This window comes from Acinonyx jubatus, chromosome A3 (assembly GCF_027475565.1).
Source record: "Acinonyx jubatus isolate Ajub_Pintada_27869175 chromosome A3, VMU_Ajub_asm_v1.0, whole genome shotgun sequence".
In the NCBI taxonomy this organism is placed as follows: Eukaryota; Metazoa; Chordata; class Mammalia; order Carnivora; family Felidae; genus Acinonyx; species Acinonyx jubatus.
Window position 1 is genome coordinate 21,990,305 of NC_069388.1, and position 15,544 is coordinate 22,005,848.

General features: G+C 43.1%; 1 protein-coding gene and 1 long non-coding RNA gene across 2 annotated transcripts in view; one reads left to right on the plus strand and one right to left on the minus strand.

Annotated features, from left to right (window-relative positions):
- Nucleotides 1–74: 74 nt before the first annotated feature.
- LOC113602532 (uncharacterized) lies at nt 75–14,354 on the minus strand. The gene is made up of 4 exons (XR_003424005.2): nt 13,879–14,354; nt 5,416–5,527; nt 2,767–2,847; nt 75–444 (listed from the first exon to the last, which is right to left on the minus strand). It is a non-coding gene; the product is annotated as an uncharacterized LOC113602532 (long non-coding RNA).
- The window catches only part of SAMHD1 (SAM and HD domain containing deoxynucleoside triphosphate triphosphohydrolase 1), a 45,926-nt gene continuing 44,420 nt past the window's right edge, over nt 14,039–15,544 (plus strand). The window contains exon 1 of the mRNA XM_015077135.3: nt 14,039–14,376. Within this exon, the coding sequence (XP_014932621.3) occupies nt 14,169–14,376 (208 nt within the window). The 5' untranslated portion in view covers nt 14,039–14,168. The remainder of the gene's footprint in view (nt 14,377–15,544) is intronic.

Sequence of the window (15,544 nt, forward strand, 5' to 3'; positions counted from 1 at the left end):
AACAAGTGCCCTCTGCAATGCCCATCACCCATTTTCCCCTGCCCCCCACCCACCCCCATCAACCCTCAGTTTGTTCTCTGTATTTAAGAGTCTTTTATAGTTTGCCTCCCTCCCTCTTTGTTTGCAATTTTTTTTTCCCCTTCCCTTTCCCCGTGGTCTTCTGTTAAGTTTCTCAAGATCCACATATGAGTGAAAACTCATATCTGTCCTTCTCTGACTGACTTATTTCACTCAGCATAATACCCTCCAGTTCCATCCACATTGCTGCAAATGGCATGATTTCATTCTTTCTCATTGCCAAGTAGTATTCCATTGTATATATAAACCACATCTTCTTTATCCATTCATCAGTTGATGGACATTTAGGCTCTTTCCATAATTTGGCTATTGTTGAAAGTGCTGATTCATAGGGGCACATGTACCCCAATGTTTGTAGCAGGGTTTCTTTTGAGGGGAGGGAAATCATTTTAGAGCTTAATCTAGATGGTGGTTGTATAACATTGTGAATTTACTAAAATACACTTTAAAATGATTATTTAAAAAAAATAAAAATGTAATTTTTAAGTTAGGTGAATTTTACCTCAGTTCAAAAAATGCCTTAGACATATAAAGAAACAGGATTATTTCAACTCCTTGGAATGAATTTGTGGACCAAATTATGTTACTGAATTAAGGAAAGGGTTTATTTCTCTCTTAGTGCCTTCATGCATATTTCTCCAGATGAAACTCACAGCTTAAAGTTCTTTTCTAATTAAGATTTTAATGTTAGATTATATTAATTCAGATTTTTAAAGAAAGTAATAATATTCCTGCTCATTTTTATTTTCTTCTTTTTTTTCTTCTTTTATACTACTTTCACTAAGTCAAAAATGTTACTAGCTGCCTACCATATTCCTGGCCCTTAGCTAGGTGCTAGGGATATAAAACTAAACCAGCCTTAGTTTTCATTCTCAAGATATAATAATTGTAACCCATTACTACAGTTGATCTTTGAACAACGTGGGGGTTAGGGACACTGACATCTCCACACACACACCTCATGCCCTGCCATTAAAGATCCGTGTATAATTTTTGACTCCCCCAAAAACTTAATTATTGACCAGAATTCCACCTTACCAATAACAAATGGTTGATTAACACATATTTTGTATGTTTTATATGTTATATATCATATTCTTACAATAAGAGAAAAAAAAATGTTAAGGAAAATACAGTACTGTTCTGTATTGAAAAAAAATCTTCCTGTTAAGTGGACCTGCACAGTTCAAACCACGTTGTTCAAGAATCAGCTGTATAATGTAATAAGTATAGTAATAGAGCTCTACACAAAGAGGCATGGTATTAGCACAGAAAAGAGAATGAATTACTCTGTCTGGGCAGGTGTGTGAAGGAAATCTAAAATTACTCTAAAGGCGAAGGAGCTAAGTGGTAATTCAGTCCTTAGGGATGAATAACTGCCATTCAGAGAGCACAATCTGTAGAAAGGCCCAGAGGCATGACTGTACCATAGGTTTGGGAATTACAGGTAGTTCAGTGAGGTTGGAGTGTAGTATGCACAGGCAAAAATACAACGCAAAATAGGGCTAGGAACGCAGACAGGGGCCTTTCACAGTTGGGTTTTCTAATCTAGGTTAAGCAGCTCAGGCTTGATCATTCCCAGTGGTTCTTAACATTGGCTGCAACTGGGGAGCTTTGAAAAATTCGCCAGTGGATAGGTCCCTCCCCTAGAGTTTTTAGTGGGTTTGGGGAACAGCCTAGCATCCAGATTTCTAAATACTTCCTAGGTAAGCACCTAAGGTTGAGTTGAGAATCACTACTGTAGGCCATGGAGAGTCACTAAAGAGATTTTAATTTTAGGTGGATAATGACAAAATCTGATGTTTATTTTAGAGTAGCAATTCCCAGATTTGCCCAAGGATGAGAATTACCTGAGCCACATGATAATAATACAGATTCTTAGGTCCTGCCCTTTACCATGGAATGATCATCTCCAGAAATTTTGTTGAACTGTTAACCTCTGTTCCAAGTGATAGTCACCCCCAAGTCAGTTAGAGACCTGGTAGTGCTTCTCAAACTTAATGTGCATAGGAATCACCAGGGATTGTTGATCCTGGTAAAACTCAGATCCTGATTCAGTAGATCTGAGGTTGGGCCTAATATTCTGCTTTTCTAGCAAGCTCCCTTAACGCCAATGCTGCTAGTCCAAGGACTATACTTTGAATAGCAAGGTTTAGGAATCTGAAGCTGTGGAGAGGCTGGAGGAGAGGATGGTTAGACTGATATGAGACACAAATTTGTAGTTCTTAATTTTGGAGTAATTTTGTCCCTTTAAGGGACATTTGGCAATGATTGGAGGCATTTTTGCATTTTTGGTTATCGCAATTCAGGGGCGAGCGTGCACCAGTCCCTGAATTAAGTAAACACCTGTCAAGAAGATCTGTACACTTTCGGATGCTGGTAGTGGGGACAGAGAGTCACCTGACTGAGCATGTATGGGGTCACAGTCAGGGATGACTTTCCAGGAAGGATTAATGATGATAGATTCCAGGTGGGGTAACTAATATATATGTGAGGTTATTTGGCATCAATGACAGACCCTTAATATGTTAAGAAAATGTTCAGGAGGTTTCAGATCCTCAGATCCTACATCTAGGCAATAGTCCCATCAAAATTCCCAATGGTAAGAATCACTGTTGAAGATTTATGAACCATACAGATTCAATAGGATGATGCACAGTTTTGTTAAGCATCCCAGGCTGTTCTTACCATGGAAGTCTGAAGCCAGCAGAAGAGTATAATGGCCAAGAGTATGGAGATCCAGGTTCAAATATCCTCCTTGACGCTGCACTGCCAAACCAAATTGAATGTTACTTCAGTTAGGTCATCATCATCATCATCACTTCGGGAAATAATTAATTATAGGAAATCACATTTATTGTAGAGAAATTAGAAGATACATAAACAAAAGCAAAACAAACTATAGTCCCAGCACTCAGACGTCATCTTTCTAAAGATTTTAGAGTAATCTGTACACATGACGTGGGGCTTGAACTCATAACTCTGAGATGAAGAGTCTCACACTCCACCAACAGAACCAACCAGGCGCTCCTAAAATTTGTTAAATTTAAAAAGATGACCTCTTTAATAAAATTGGCCAGAGCTTGTTTTAATAAACAAACGACCTCAAGGGCGCCTGGCTGGCTCAGTTAGTGGAGCATGAGACTCTTGATCTCAGGGTTGTGAGTTCCATCCCCACATCGAGTGTAGAGATTACTTAAAATCTTTAGGGGGGCCTGGGTGGTTCAATTGGCTATGTGTCTGGCTTCGGTTCAGGCCATGATCTTGGGGTTCATGAGTTTGAGCCCCGAATCAGGTATGCTGGAGCCCCAGTTCTGGTGAGCACGAGTCCCTCTTCTCTTTCTCCCCGCCCCCCCCTCTCAGACCCTAGTCACTTGTGCCCTCGTTCTCTCAAAATAAATAAAATAAAATCTTAAAAAAATGTATTACAATTATTTTTCACATGAAGGAAAATGTGTAAGTCTTAAGTTGTATATGCTACACTGAATTTTTTCCAGCTTTGTTGGGGTATAATTTACATAGAGTAAGATGTACCCATTTTCAGTATACAGTTTGATGAATTTTAATAATAGTATATAGTTGTATAACTACCACCACAATCCATATATAGAATATTTCCAGGGGCACCTGGGTGGCTCAGTTGGTTGAGCGTCCGACTTCGGCTCAGGTCATGATCTCACAGTTTGTGAGTTCAAGCCCCACGTTGGGCTCTGTGCTGACAGCTCAGAGCCTGGAGCCTGCTTCAGATTCTGTGTCTCCCTCTCTCTCTCTGCCCCTTCCCCGTTCATGCTCTGTCTCTCTCTCTGTCTCTCAAAAATGAATAAACATTAAAAAAAAAAAATTTCCATCACTTCAAAATGTTCTCTTGTGCCCTCTGATCTTCCCTGCCCTCCCCACATCCTTCCCACCACACACTCTACTCAGTCAACTGTTGACTCTTTTTTATCATTATAGTTTTGCCTTTTCTAGACTTTAATATAAAGTATATGTATGCACAATATGTAACCTTTTATTTGTTATTTGTTGTTTTAATTTTTTTTTAGTGTTTATTTATATTTGAAGGAGAGAGAGACAGAGCATGAGTCTCCAACCAACTGAGGAACCCAGGCACCCCAGTATGTAACCTTTTGTATTTGAGTTCTGTCACTTAGTGTAATGTTTCTGAGATTCATTCATGTTGTATGTGTAGATAATTTCTTTCTATTGCTAAATAACTGCCCATACTATGGATTGTTAACAAAAACAGGCACCTGCGTGTCTCAGTCGGTTAAGCGACTGACCAGCTCAGGTCATGATCTTGCCATTTCCGAGTTCGAGCCCTGTGTCAGGCTCTCTGCTGACAGCTCAGAGCCTGGAGCTGGTTTAGATTCTGTGCCTCCCTCTCTCTCTCTGCCCCTTCCCCACTCATGCTCTTTCTCTCTCAAAAATAAATAAACATTAAAAAAAACAAAACAGAGGCCCAAAATAGTGTTACTTAGACCAAGTTCCCAAATCAATGCTTAATTAATACATAATCTAATTGCAGTTTCAAGTTCCCCTAGAAATGTAGTCTTAACTGGTCAGTCAGGAATTTTTCAATTCCTGCCAATCAGGCAGGCACCTGGGTCCTCTTTTCCCCTCAAAGTGAAATGAGGTAGTCTGCATGATAAGACACCTTGCTTTTCCCCCTAAAAAACAGCCTTGCCAGGAACACTTCTTTTCTTCTGCTAATAACTTTCTTGCCCCACCATCCTATAAGAACGTTCTCCATTTTGAGGTGCACGTGGGTGGCTCAGTTGGTTAAGCCTCGGGCTCTTGATTTCCGCTCAGGTCATGATCTCACGGTTGGTAGGTTTGAGCCCCGCATCAGGCTCCGTGCTGAATGTGGAGCTTGCTTGGGATTCTCTCTCTTCCTCTCTCTCTGCCACTCCCCTGCTTATGCATGCTCGCTCGCTCTCTCTCAAGAATAAATAAATAGATTTTAAAAAGACAAAAAAACCTTTCCATTCTGTACTACACCATGGAGCACCTCTTTTGCTAGATGGGGTGGTGCCTGATTCATGAATCATTTAATAAATCCAGTTAAATCTTTAAATTTACTTGGTTGATTTTATTATTTACCAGATTATACATATACCACAATTAATTTATCTATTTGCCAGTTGATGGACATGTGGGTTGTTTCTAGTTTTGTGTTATTAATAATTATGAATATCTGCATTCAAGTCTTTGTACTTAATATTTTTCTTTCTTTTATTATTTTATGAATTGGATTGCTGGGTCAAATGGCAAATATATGTTTAACTTCATAAGGTAATGACATGTCCTTTTTCAAAGTAGACCATTTTGAATTCTCACCAGCAGTGTATAAGGGTTCCATTTGTGGGGTGCCTAACTGGCTTAGTCGGTAGAGTGCAACTCTTGATCTTGGCGTTGTGGGTTCAAGCCCCACATACAGTGTAGAGATTACCTAAAAAAGAAAAAAATCTTAAAACAAAAAAAAAGAGTTCCACTTGCTCCACATTCTGGCCACCTCTTGATGTGAATCTTGCTAGACCTTTTTCAATACATATATTATGTATTTTTTTTAGTAAGAAATGGATCATATATCCATTTATATCACATACTATGGCAGATTTATCATTGTAATGTCTAAATTATGCCCCAAGATGATTCTTTTTCTTTTGTTTTTTAAGTTTATTTATTTATTTTGAGAGAGAGAGAGAGAGATAGCACACGCACACATGAGTGGGGGAGGGGCAGAGAGAGAGGGAGAGAGAGAATCCCAAACAGTCTCCCTGCTGTCAGCACAGAGCCCAATGTGGGGCTCAAACTCACAAACCGTGAGATCATGACCTGAGCTGAAATCAAGAGTCTGATTCAACCAACTGAGCCATCCAGACGCTCCAACAATTCTTTCTCCCTCTCTCTCTCTCTCAAAAAAAAAAAAAAAAGAGAGAGAGAGAGAGAGAGAGAGAGACAGAGTGCCCAAGCCTGGGCACCCAAGAAAGGACAGGCAGAGGAAAGAGAGAGAGAGAGAGAGAGAGAGAGAGAGAGAGAGAGAGAGAATCTTAAGCAGGCTCCACACCCAGCATGGAGCCGGATGTGGGGCTCTGTCCCAGGACCCAGAGGTCATGACCTGAGCGGAAACCAAGAATTGGACGTTTAACTGACTCACTCAGGCTCCCCTTCTGTAACAATCCTAATGGTTATGTTCCAATGTATGGATGTATCATCATTTACGTTATTTTATCATCAAACAAGAAAAGATTAAAAGGGTGTTTAGGAGGTTTTTTGTTTGAATGTGTTTCAAATATTAGAACTGAGGGTTGATGGGGGGTGGGAGGGAGGGGAAAGTGGGTGATGGGCATTGAGGAGGGCACCTGTTGGGATGAGCACTGGCTGTTGTATGGAAACCAATTTGACAATACATTTCATATTTTAAAAAATAATGAATAAAAAATAATAAATATAAAAATAAATAAATAAATATTTAAAAAAGTTTTTTTTTTTTAAGTAAAAAATACATAGCAACAAATGAACAAGCAAAAAAAAGAAGAACCTGGTGTAAATTTTGTTTGGTGAGTCTAATGTTTGCAAAGTTAATCAGGCATTATTTGTAACATTATGATACAAGGTTATTAAAATACTAAAGATACTCATCATATAATGGAGTACCACATAGGCTCCCTTCACTTGGGTCTCTGTTCCCATGCCAAAGCACAGCACTTCCTAGACCAACCAGCCTTTCCTGTACTTTTGGTTTCTTTTTTTTTTTTCCCCAGAACTTATGATCTACTTGTGTTATCTGAATCTACCACTAGTAATTTAGTAAGTGCATATAGTTGAATATATAAACTTCAAGTGTGTATAAGCTCCATGTAGGTAGTACTTTTTCCCTGTGGTTTCCCCAAAGTGTGGAATGATGCATTAAAGAAAGTATGATATTGACATTTGTTGAATTAATGAAGAAGGAGGCTTAGGGATGCTTTTTATAATAATGATAACTCATATGTATGGAGCATTTTCTATGTGCCAGGCTCAATTCTCGTAAAATCCTATAATAAAACTTTTGTACAAAATTGGAAATTAAAGGCAGTGGCTGGCTGGCTAAGTTGGTAGAGCATGTGACTCTTGATCTCTGGCTTGTGAGTTAAGCCCCATGTTGGAAATAGAGCTTACTTTAAAAAAAAAAAAAAAAAAAGGGACATTCCTATTGTTGTGCAATCAATCTTCAGAATTTTTCATCTTGCAAAACCGAAACTATATCCATTAAACAACTTTCCTTTTCTCCTCTCCCTGGTTCCTGGAAACCACCATTCTAATTTCTATTAGTTAGACTACTCCAGATACCACATGACATATAAGTGGAATTGATGTGGAAATGTTGGCATTCGGAGCAAATGGTCAAGAAAGAATTCTTGAGATGTCTTCAGTGCAAAAAGGTGGTTTTATTGGGGTGCTGGGTAGCTCAGTCAGTTGAGCACCCAACTCTTGATTTCAGCTCAGGTCATGATACCAAGGTCATGGGATCAAGCCCCGTGCCAGGCTCCTTGCTGAGTGTAGAGCCTGCTTAAGATTCTCTGTCCCTCCCTCTGCCCCTCTCCCCTGCTCACAATCTCACTTTCTCTTTCTAAAAATAAAAAGATGGTTTTATTAAAACACGGGTCCAGACTCGTTGACAGAAAGAGCTGCACTGGGGTTGTGATGGGTGACTGATTACATATTTTCAAGTTGGGAGAGGGTTAGGGAAAGCCCAAGCCTCCAAGGAATTTGGGAAACAAGGTTTCCAGGACCCTGAAGAGGCTAGCTATTGTTAGGAAAAGGTCAATGAAAAATTACTGTGTAGTAAATCCTCAGTCATGAGACCCTTCAGATGTATATCAGTGAGCCATATGCTTGGAGGATGACTGCTAACCTATGTTTGAGGGGTTAGAGATAAAGGAAGTTTCCAAAGAAATTTTTATATGTTTATTATTTTTTTAAGTTTATTTATTTATTTTGAGAGAGACAGTGCGAGTGGGGGGAAGGGCAGAGAAAGAGGGAGAGAGAAAGAATCCCAAGTAGGCTCCACACTGTCAGCACAGAGCCCAACGCAGGGCTCGGATTCATGAACCCAGGAGAACATGCATAACCTGAGCTGAAACCTGAGTTGGACGCTTAATCGACTGAGCCGCCCAGGCGCCCCAGAATTTTTATATGTTTAAACTAGACTCACAGGATCCTGGAGGGTCAGGATAATGTTGAGATAAGATTGCCTTTTGCCCTTAGCAAAGTGTCAACACTGAGGGAGCTGAGCTCTCAGAGGAGTTCATTCCGCCTGTTTGAAGGACTTGTCAATGGGCTGTAGGTAGTAAGGAAATTTAACTTTTCTTTTGCCTTTGTTTCCCACATCATAAAGTATTTGTCTTTTTGTGACATGAACATAATGTCCTCAAGGTTCATTCATGTTGTAGCATGTCAGAATTTCCTTCTTTTAAAGTTCAGTAGTATTCCACTACAAGTATATACATTTCCTTTATCCATTCATCTGTCTTTCGATTGCAGCCTAATTTTTAATCTGTATGATATACAATGTCTTTCAGTATTAGTCTTGAGTGACTCAGATTCATGTAGGGATCCCCTGTATTCTGGGAAGTCTGTACTCTTAAGTTTCATTTCTTCCTTTGCTCTGGAAAACTGTCTGTTTACATTTGAGAGCACATCCTCACACTCCCAGTTCCCACAGAAGGAACTCTGCCTGTTGAAAGATTCTCAGATAACAAAAGTGTTGGGCAGGGGCGGTTGTGGTAATGACCTCCAATGACAATCTTCTCCCTTCACTCAATTTTCTCCTAAACCCTGTCTCCCAGTTGCCTCCTGCAAACCCCAAATGCTTCACCTTTACTGTGTCTTCCCTAAACTTCCCACTTTGGAAGCCTTAGCACCAGCTTCCACCAACACCCTGAAGATTCAGTGCCCCCTTAGCTACTTTCCCAAGGAAAAGGGCCTTTTCACCAAGGAACACTGCTGTCCTCCTCAGAATCTGGTGCCAGTCCCCCCCCCAATACTCAGAGAGGACTGGGTAAGGGAAAGTTCACTTTCCTGCAGCTGCTTCACTTTTTTTTTAAATTATTATTATTAAAGTAAGCTGTATGGGGATGCTTGGGTGGCTCAGTCGCTTAAAGTGTCTGACTTCAGCTCAGGTCATGATCTCACAGTTTGTGGGTTCGAACCCCGCATCGGGCTCTGTGCTGGCAGCTCAGAGCCTGGAGGCTGCTTCAGATTCTGTCTCCCTTTCTCTCTGCCCCTCCCCAATCATACTCTGTCTCTCAAAAATAAATAAATGTAAAAACAAAACAATTTTTTAATAAAAAATATAATAAAGTAAGCTGTATGCCCATGCCCAAGGTGGGGCTGGAAGTCACCACCCTGAGATCAAGAGTGGAATTCTCCACCGACTGAGCCAGCCAGGCGCCTCTCTGGCAACCACTTCAAATGTATGTGGTACTTCTCTTTCCTAGGGATAGAGGCTTTTCTCAGTCCTGTAAAAAGTGAACAAGAGCATCTTAAACACTATGGTTATTGGTCCACTTTAACTCACAATATAGGTAAGTTCAGTATGCTTGTTATGCATGTGTAACTCCAATCTCACCCAAGTTACAGGCTTTAAGTCCCACCTTTATAGAAATCCTGAAACCCTTATCCTTGTTGATAATAGAGACACCCACCCTCCAGAACAAGTCCCAAGAATACAAATGCCTAGAGAAGAGCCCAACATGGGGCTGGATCTCATGAAATGTGAGATCACGACCTGAGCTGAAATCAAAGAGTTGGACCCTTAACTGAGTGAGCCACCCAGGCACCCCAAGGGTCGAGTTTTTAAGTGAGAAGGATCACAATGTAAACAAGATATTTAACTTGGGGAAGGAATGTAAAAAAAAATGAACAAAGCCTTCCTTAATACTTGAATCATTATGTGTTTTGTTACTAATGACAGCACCCTTAAGAGTAGAGAAATAGACAAATACATGTGACTTTATTTATTTATTTATCTTTATTTTTGAGAGAGAGACAGAGCGCTAGTTGGGGAGGAGCAGAGAGAGAGGGAGACACAGAATCTGAAGCAGGCTCCAGGCTCTGAGCTGTCAGCACAGAGCCCGACACAGGGCTCAAACCCACAAACTGTAAGATCATGACCTGAGCCAAAGTCAGATGCTTCACCGACTGAGCCATCCAGGCGCCCCCATGTGACTTTATTTTGCATAATAACCAAGAAGCCTGGGACCCAAAGATTGGCAACCACAAAGTCAAAATGTCCAACCTTAGGCCATCAACTCAGGAGTGGACATAGTACAAACATGTTGGTCATATGTATTAGTCTGCTAGGACTGCCGTAACAAAATACCACAGACAGTGGCTTAAATATAACAGAAGTTTAGTTTCTCACACTTCTGGAGGCTGGAAGTCCAAGATCGAGGTGTCAGCACAATTGGTTTCTGGTAAGACCTCTCTTCCTGGCTTATAGACAGCCATGTTCTTGCTGTGTCCTCACGTGGTCTTTCTGTTGTGTGTGCACAGGGAAGGAGATGTTACCAGAGGGAAACTTGTCCATGTACCCGATGCACAGTAAGCCAGTGTCTGAGACACCAGTTTTGAAACAAAGCTTTACTATCAGAAGGGCAGCCCAAAAAGAAGGCAGGGGTTGTTCCCAAAGAAAGCTACCTTAGCTTTGTTGAGCTTTGTTGCTTTGTTGAGCCTAGGAACAGTTCATATATGGGGAAGTAAAGGTAAACACGTGAAAGGATTGACGCACGGAAACTGAAGGGATTCTATTTTATTTTATTATTTTTTTTAAGTTTAGGAATGCCTGGGTGGCTCAGGTCACAAAACTTAGATTTGTGAATTCATGCCCCACTTCCAGCTCTGTTCAAAGAACAAAGAAGCTATGTTCCCACTCGAAGGGAAGACAAGAAAGTTAATCATTCTCTAAGTTCATCCTAGGCCCTCAAACACCTGGATCAGGTAACATCCAAAAAGAACTGGATCCCAAACATGTTCCAGGACATTAGCTTCCAGCGAACAAACCTCCATCAACACTGTCATCAGTAATCCCCACCTTTGGTGATTTATAGGGTAACACCTATTGTTCACCTGACACTTACCTTTGATCTGACCCTACCTTGCCTTCCTGAAGGAACACGTACCCTGGACCCCTTTCCAATATAAACCCCTAACCCCAAGCAACAGGGAGACTCACTTTTCCAAGTCTTTCAGACACTGTCTGCTATACTCCATCACTTACACTATTCAATAAACTGATCTCCTTTCCTCCTGGCTTGGGTATAGAGATTACTTGAAAAAAAAAATTTTTCAAAATAAAATTAAGTTAAAAAGAAGAATTTTGGCTTGGCTTTGGGATTTGGGGAAAATACTAAGAAAGAAAGAAAGAAAGAAAGAAAGAAAGAAAGAAAGAAAGAAAGAAAGAAAGAAGTCTTGAGAAGGCTAGGTTCCACAAAGGGTGGAGAGGAAGTAAAACAGTGATGACAGCTGGCATTGAGAACCAGCAGCACTGGTTGAAGAGGAAGCTGCGGAGAGATAAAAACCGCAAGGTTAATGCTGACAGAAATAAAATTGCCCAGCTCAGCTGGGTAGGTGGAAGGTAGCTAGGGAAGGGCTAAGAAAAATTGCTGGAGATATTCAAGGTCATTAAGCAATGGGCTTGAAATTAATTTGAAATTACCTTTTTTTTCTAGTCCTAACTATGGTGAGTGAGAAATCAGAGGCGAATCTGAGCAGTCATCTCCTTTAATATGACCAGAGCACAGGGCCTATATCAAGTAGGTAACTGCTCCCAAGTTGTGGAAAGATAGAAGGAACAAGATCACCAGAACTGTAAATAGAGTTAACTCTATTCGGCAAACCAAAAAGCACCAAAGTTTGGGAGTCAGCTTAAAATCTCATTTCTGTCACTTACCAGCCATGTGACCTTGAGCAAGTAACCAACCATCTTGCACAAGATCTAGGGCCCCTAGAAAGTAGAGGAAATACTAAATATGGAATTAAATTACACTCTTTAACAAACACAGACAAATAGAAAATTAAAGTTCTCAAAAGCAGCTGCTTTGAACAAACCCAGTTGGTTAAACTTAAAACCCTGCTTATATCACCTTCTACTGCCAAGGAAACCTTGCTGTCAGGGCAGATTTTCCCATAAGTCTAAAAAAATACAAGTTTTTAAGCCAGCCATTTCCAACTTGAAATATAAGGCTTTCATTCATGTGCTATTTGTTGTCTCTTTCACCCCTTTGTTTTGGTTTCACAAGTCTTGGCAACTCTCTCATCTCATCTCAAATTATCCTGGGGCTTAAGGGCATGTTTTGCTGAGCCTGGCTCTTTTAGGCAGACAGAGGGCAAGTACCCCTCTCTATACTTTTCACCATGGCTCTGTGGGACAAAGGAGCAATTGAAAATTTTGAGTTACCTGATATAATTCTATGTCAAAATTCCCATTAACAAGCAGGTTAGCAAGTGACTTTGGAGCCAAGCTAGATTGCCTGGGTTTGAATCCAGGCTTTATCACTTACTAGCTGTGTGACCACAGGCAAATTATTTACTTATTTCCCTGTATCTTAGTTTCTTACACCCTGAGGTGGTTGCGATACATAAATGAATTAATATTTGTAAAACCCTTAGGAAAATGCCTGGCACCACAGTAAAGCTCTAAGTGTATGCTAGTAATATTTTGCTCTCTACCAGACCACTAGTTCATAATGCTTGATGATAATCTGCCTCATACACTCTTTATCCCCTAGATGGGTCTATGGCTGGGTGGATGGAGAGGTGTAATGGCTTTAGTGGTGGTAGCAGTAGTCTTTTTACTAGTTAATTGCATGAACTAGGATTTACAGGGAAGTTTGGTCCTCCCCCCGAGTGACTAAATTGATGGGGGCATGCCTCCCATTTTTACAGGCTGTTACGACCAGGTGGTAAAAGTCCTTGAAGATAAGTTTTAAGTAATGTTGAAAAAGAAACAGGTCCAAAATGAAATCACCCGTGTGAGGCCCCACATCAGCAAACCAAGACTTAGTGTCTAACCCAATTGCAGTTTCAGCCTTTCCCTGAACTGTGACCTTTAACAGGTCAGTCTGGTATTTCTTGGCTAGCACTAGTGAGTTAGTGGCCTGGTAGACCCCTGCCTTCCCCCCACAGCTGGGTGACTCTGCCTAAAACAATCCTTTCTTTTGTCATGACTTCCTTGTCTTACACCCTTTCTGTCTTTAAAAATCTTCCATTTTGTACAGTTCCTTTCTCCTTACTAGATAGGATGTTATCCTATTCATGAATCATTGAATAAAGCCAATTAGATCTTCAAATCTACCCAGGTGAATTTTGTTTAACAGTAATCGGGATGACCACTTCCTTTTCTCTGGGCAGGGAGTTGGGCTGGAGAGAGGGGTTGAGGATTCTTTTAGAGAGAAATTTGAAGTCTGCTTCTGTTTGGAAAGCTGAAGATAAGAGTTCATGGCTAGGCCCCCCCAAGGCCCTCTAACTGCCCAGCGATACCGTAGAGCTTGTGAAATGCAAGAAGACTACCTTCATATCAGATCTGAAATCATTCTAGGGTCTTCCAGTTCAGCTTCTTGCCCATTGGTCTCTCAACTGGGAAGATGCTGGCCGCCTGATGATGGCCTTTTAGGTTTAAGTTTGGGGCATATGAAACACGGCCAAGGGTATGCCTGGGATATTCATTTGGAAGAAGACACCCGCAATTCACCAGAGGAGCCCGCGCTCCGGGCTTTGGCGGGGCTTCCACGGGTCCTAGATACACTCTTTCCTCACCTCGCCCGTATTAGCACTTCCTCGGCTCTGCGTCTAGTCGGCCCCTTTCGGTAAACTTCCCGACCTGTTGAGGACCAGTGGGCTGTCATTGCGCCTGCGCAAGGGGGCCCGGTGGCTGAAGTGGCTGGGCTGCCCGGCCACAAGGTCTGAGTACCAGTGCGCCTGCGCGGGAGGCCAGTAGGCTGGCAGTGCCGAGCGGACTCGTCCCCACCGACCGGCAGTCAGTGCGCTTGCGTGCGGTCCCAGCGCCGCGGTTCTTGACTGTGCTGTGCAGGGCGCTGGTTGTTGCCATGCAGGGAGCGGACTCGGACCAGCCCTTCAAACGGCCCCGACGCGATGGCAGCCCGAGAACCCCGCCAAACATCCCTTCCGCGGCGGCGGAGAGCTCCCCGGGCCCCAAACTCCACCGCGACCACCAGACCTGGGGCCCGGAGCAGGTGTGCTGCTTCCTAAAGCGCAGTGGCTTCAGTGATCCCGGACTGCTGGAACGCTTCCGAGGTAGCAGGGCTGCAGGGCTGCGGGGCCGGGGGACCGCGACCCGAGGCGGGGACCGCGGGCCTGAGGGGAGGGCACGCCGAGGCAGTGAGCTGGGGGCCTCAGAGAGGACCCGAAGCGGAGAAGGGAGACCTGCGCGGGGAGATACGAAAGGGGTGGACCTGAGGCGGGGGGTGTGGGGCGCCGAGCCGCAGATGAGCTGAGGCGGAGAGCCCCTCTGAGCAGGGGGCCTGCGGCGGGGAAGGTACCAGAAGGAGTAGACCCGAGGCGGGGGTGCCGAGGTGTTGGGGGCGGGGGGGGGGGGAGTGGGGGGACGACCTGAGGCGGAGAGTCCTCCAGAACCGGGGGCCTGAGACGGGGACGAGAGGTGCCAGAAGGTGCGCCCAGGAGTGCCCCCCGGAGATGGAGGGAGGAGAAGTGGGGCGTCTGGGGCTGGGGACCCGCAGTGGGGGAAGCCGACTTTGAGGATTGTGAACTTGGGTGAGGCACCTGGTGTGAGGCTGGTGGGTTTCTTCGGGAACTGGTCACCCCAGCGCGGGGCAGGCGAGACTCCGGTCCCTGTTGTGACTTAGAAGAACGTTTTCCCCAGACCGTAGTCGGAGGGGCGCTGTCATTCAGACTCACGGGGCTCGGGAGACACCCTCTGTGCTCCTGCAGCTCCTTGAGCACTTGGAGTGTGTTTTGCTTTCAAGTTTAAGTTTCCTCCCTTGGCCCCTCAACTCGGGGTTTTCCTAAGGGGGAGGGCACATGCTGTGTGAATCCCTGCATCCCCATTGCCTTACCGTAGCATGCCAGCAGGGCTCAGTGCATGTTGGTTGACCACCCTTGTAGAGCTTGGTAATGATTCTGTTTTGGTCTCCAAAATCAGTTTGCCTAGTTAAATCTGAATGACACTGGGAGTGCTGAGCTGACCACCGGACTCCCAGCAGCCCACAACTTGGCCACATCACATGGGGCAAATGTGTGGGTTGTGAGTTTTAAGCAACTGGCTCCAGTTCAAGCATCCATCCAGTTGAGATCTAAACTTGCCCTAACGGATGGGAAGCTTAACCTCTCTCTGTCTTACCCATTTGTAAGTTTAATAAATTTTTGCAGTTATAGGGTGGAGTCCTGTTTGTCTAGGGTCGGAGGGACTTAGTGTTTGAAGACTTAAAAAACAGCTTGATGGTGT